Here is a 2,443-nt window from a genome sequence, read left to right as displayed (position 1 = left end):
TTGGCAATGAACGAATACCCAGTAGCTCAATTTCTCCAATATAACATCAATTTATTTAACAAGCCAAACACTAAAAAGAACTCAATTACAGGGGCGGATTCCCCTCGGACTATATGCCCGGTTCCGTCCCTGATCACTATCAACAACCAACAACAAAAGAATAACTGAGAATGACAGCAAAACTTATCATACATTTTTACTCCAAAACTCGAAGCTTTTGGTGTAAGACATCAAACTGTAATAAGCCCCAACTGAAGACATTAAATCATATCCTCGAATTTTAACATCCAGTTTTCTGAACGTTTTCAGCTCTAGATGATATAGAAACAACCCTACATTTTCCCAAAAGATTACCAGCTGCCCATCTGGGATGTATATAAGATTCCTAAGACGGCATCGAAGTCCTTGTCTAGGTATGAACTTTTTCACGGTTAAATCAAGATTAATGTTATACCTTTCAGCCCAAAGCCATTTCGTAGAATCTTTAAGCACCCAGATCTTTATGAGTTCCGAATATACGCGAGCATAAACTAACCTGTTCTCCACATTAAAGAGTTGCATATCCCGTTGCTCATCGCAACAGCTATGACATCTCTTCCCTGGATGAGCCATAACTCGGATTTCCTCTGTTTCGGTGTCGAATGTGATAATAGATGCACTGCATAGAAGAGGAAAGGCAGCTTTATAGTTTATAAGTTTCTTCCAAATCATCCAATAAACAAACCCATTTATGTTTACAGGACCATTTCTGAGAGGCGGCGCAAAACTATCATTCTGAAGCTTTACCCACTCCCCGCCAGCTAATATTACATAGTGCCAGCAATTGGCATTGCAAGTTTTATATGTATATATCAGTCTGTATTCTCTCGTCAAAGTGTGAAAATAAATACCACATAAAAAACCCGTCCCAAATGGCTTTTTCAAAGTTATATCCTGTTGTGTGATCGGGTTGTAAATAGAGAAATTTGGGTAATTCGCTCTCCAATATTTTGTCTCAAATACAATTAATCCATTACAGCTAAAAAACATACGATAGAAGTACTTACGCACGGGGAAAGAAGGCTTAGTGAAATACTTTTTGACCATTTGGTTCTTTTTAGCTCCTAGATCAAGAAAATAAAATTCCAATTTACCGTCATAACTACTTAGTTCCTGCGGTAGGATACTATGTATAAGAACAATTGGGGAAGCTCGTGTAAGGTGGTATTGAGAAAAATATGGAGTGGGAACAAGTGCCCTCCATTCTTTAGAGACTCTGCGACATTTGACAACTTCATCTGCCGGAAGCCTAGATAGTATTTCAAAAATGATTTCGCCCGGAAGAGCTTTTACATTGTGTCCATTCAATCCGGGGAAGATGCTCATTACCTCCTTCCACAGGTGTCCAATCCATAAGAAGCATTCAATTTCCATGCTGCCCTGAACCAACAAAACCATTTGAACTGTTTATATATAGAGGATTGAAACGAAACAATGACAAATTTATAGCATAGTAGAAGGTTATTAGTTATTTGCGCAAATGTTTTCCAACTAATACACGAATCGTTAAGCTAGAATAACTAGCTCCGTCCACGTATAAACACAGTACCCATCCATTAGACCTTTTTAAGATTAATAATCAATTAGTTGCAGCTAAAAATCCATTGAAGTTAAAAGAAACAAGATATGAAATTCAATCACCACTTGCGGATCGAGAAATTCAAAGAACGACGAGAGTGTTAATCTTAATTACGCATACAAAAGCACAATCCAAGATAAACTTGCACGCCTGTAGCGTTCGAGTACGGATCGAAAGGCAGTCCAAGTAACAGGACAAGCAGATACAAATTCAACTCTCAACCCAACTCACTAACACATGAATCAGATACAAATCAGAGCAATAACCCGCTGGCTCTGCAAGAACACAACAGAGAATTGTTAGCTTTTAGAGCATAAATTTGTTAACTTTTAGTTTGATAATCCATCAAATCAACACAATCCATACTTCTAATTATAATCCACAGAATCGAATTTTGAAAGCAATTATATAAAATTAATCAAACAAACTTTCAATTTAACGATTCAAGATAATACCTTTACTGATCAGCAGAGGTTACGCATAAAACTTATTATTCAGACTTCAAAATTTATTTGCGAATTGTTCTTGTCGTTTGTTTTTGATTAGGTTGTACATAGCTAATTTGTTTATGCAAAGCAAAACGTATAAAGTAAACCCTCATAGTTTCCCTAAAAATACAGATTAACCCTTAAACTTGTTAGGTACAAATACAATCATAGCTTCTAAATTGAACAAATAAATCCCTCCGTCCATCATGCTATAGGTTGCCTTAATTGATGATGTGGCAGAGAAAAAGATTAAAAAAAATCTTAATGCTTCTAATATTTACCAATTTTATATTTATAATTTAATTCAACCAATCTAAATTTAATTAACTTTAATTAA

The 2,443-nt window shown here is 35.7% G+C and overlaps 1 protein-coding gene across 2 annotated transcripts; it reads right to left on the bottom strand.

Annotated features, from left to right (window-relative positions):
• Window positions 1-2,185, bottom strand: LOC126659457 (F-box protein At5g65850-like). Of its 2 annotated transcripts, XM_050352749.1 has the most exons (3): window positions 2,074-2,185; window positions 1,769-1,893; window positions 1-1,419 (listed from the first exon to the last, which is right to left on the bottom strand). In XM_050352749.1, exon 3 carries the CDS (start codon window positions 1,411-1,413, stop codon window positions 187-189), a length of 1,227 nt encoding a protein of 408 aa, XP_050208706.1. In that variant the 5' UTR covers window positions 1,414-1,419; window positions 1,769-1,893; window positions 2,074-2,185; the 3' UTR covers window positions 1-186. The 2 variants fall into 2 exon arrangements, with proteins under 2 accessions (XP_050208706.1, XP_050208707.1); XM_050352750.2 differs by lacking the exon at window positions 2,074-2,185 and having other exon boundaries at window positions 1,681-1,771.
• Window positions 2,186-2,443: the final 258 nt, after the last annotated feature.

This window comes from Mercurialis annua, linkage group LG8 (assembly GCF_937616625.2).
Source record: "Mercurialis annua linkage group LG8, ddMerAnnu1.2, whole genome shotgun sequence".
NCBI lineage: Eukaryota > Viridiplantae > Streptophyta > Magnoliopsida > Malpighiales > Euphorbiaceae > Mercurialis > Mercurialis annua.
The sequence above is the reverse complement of the archived record's forward strand: the minus strand, read 5'-3'. Positions and strand labels throughout refer to the sequence as shown.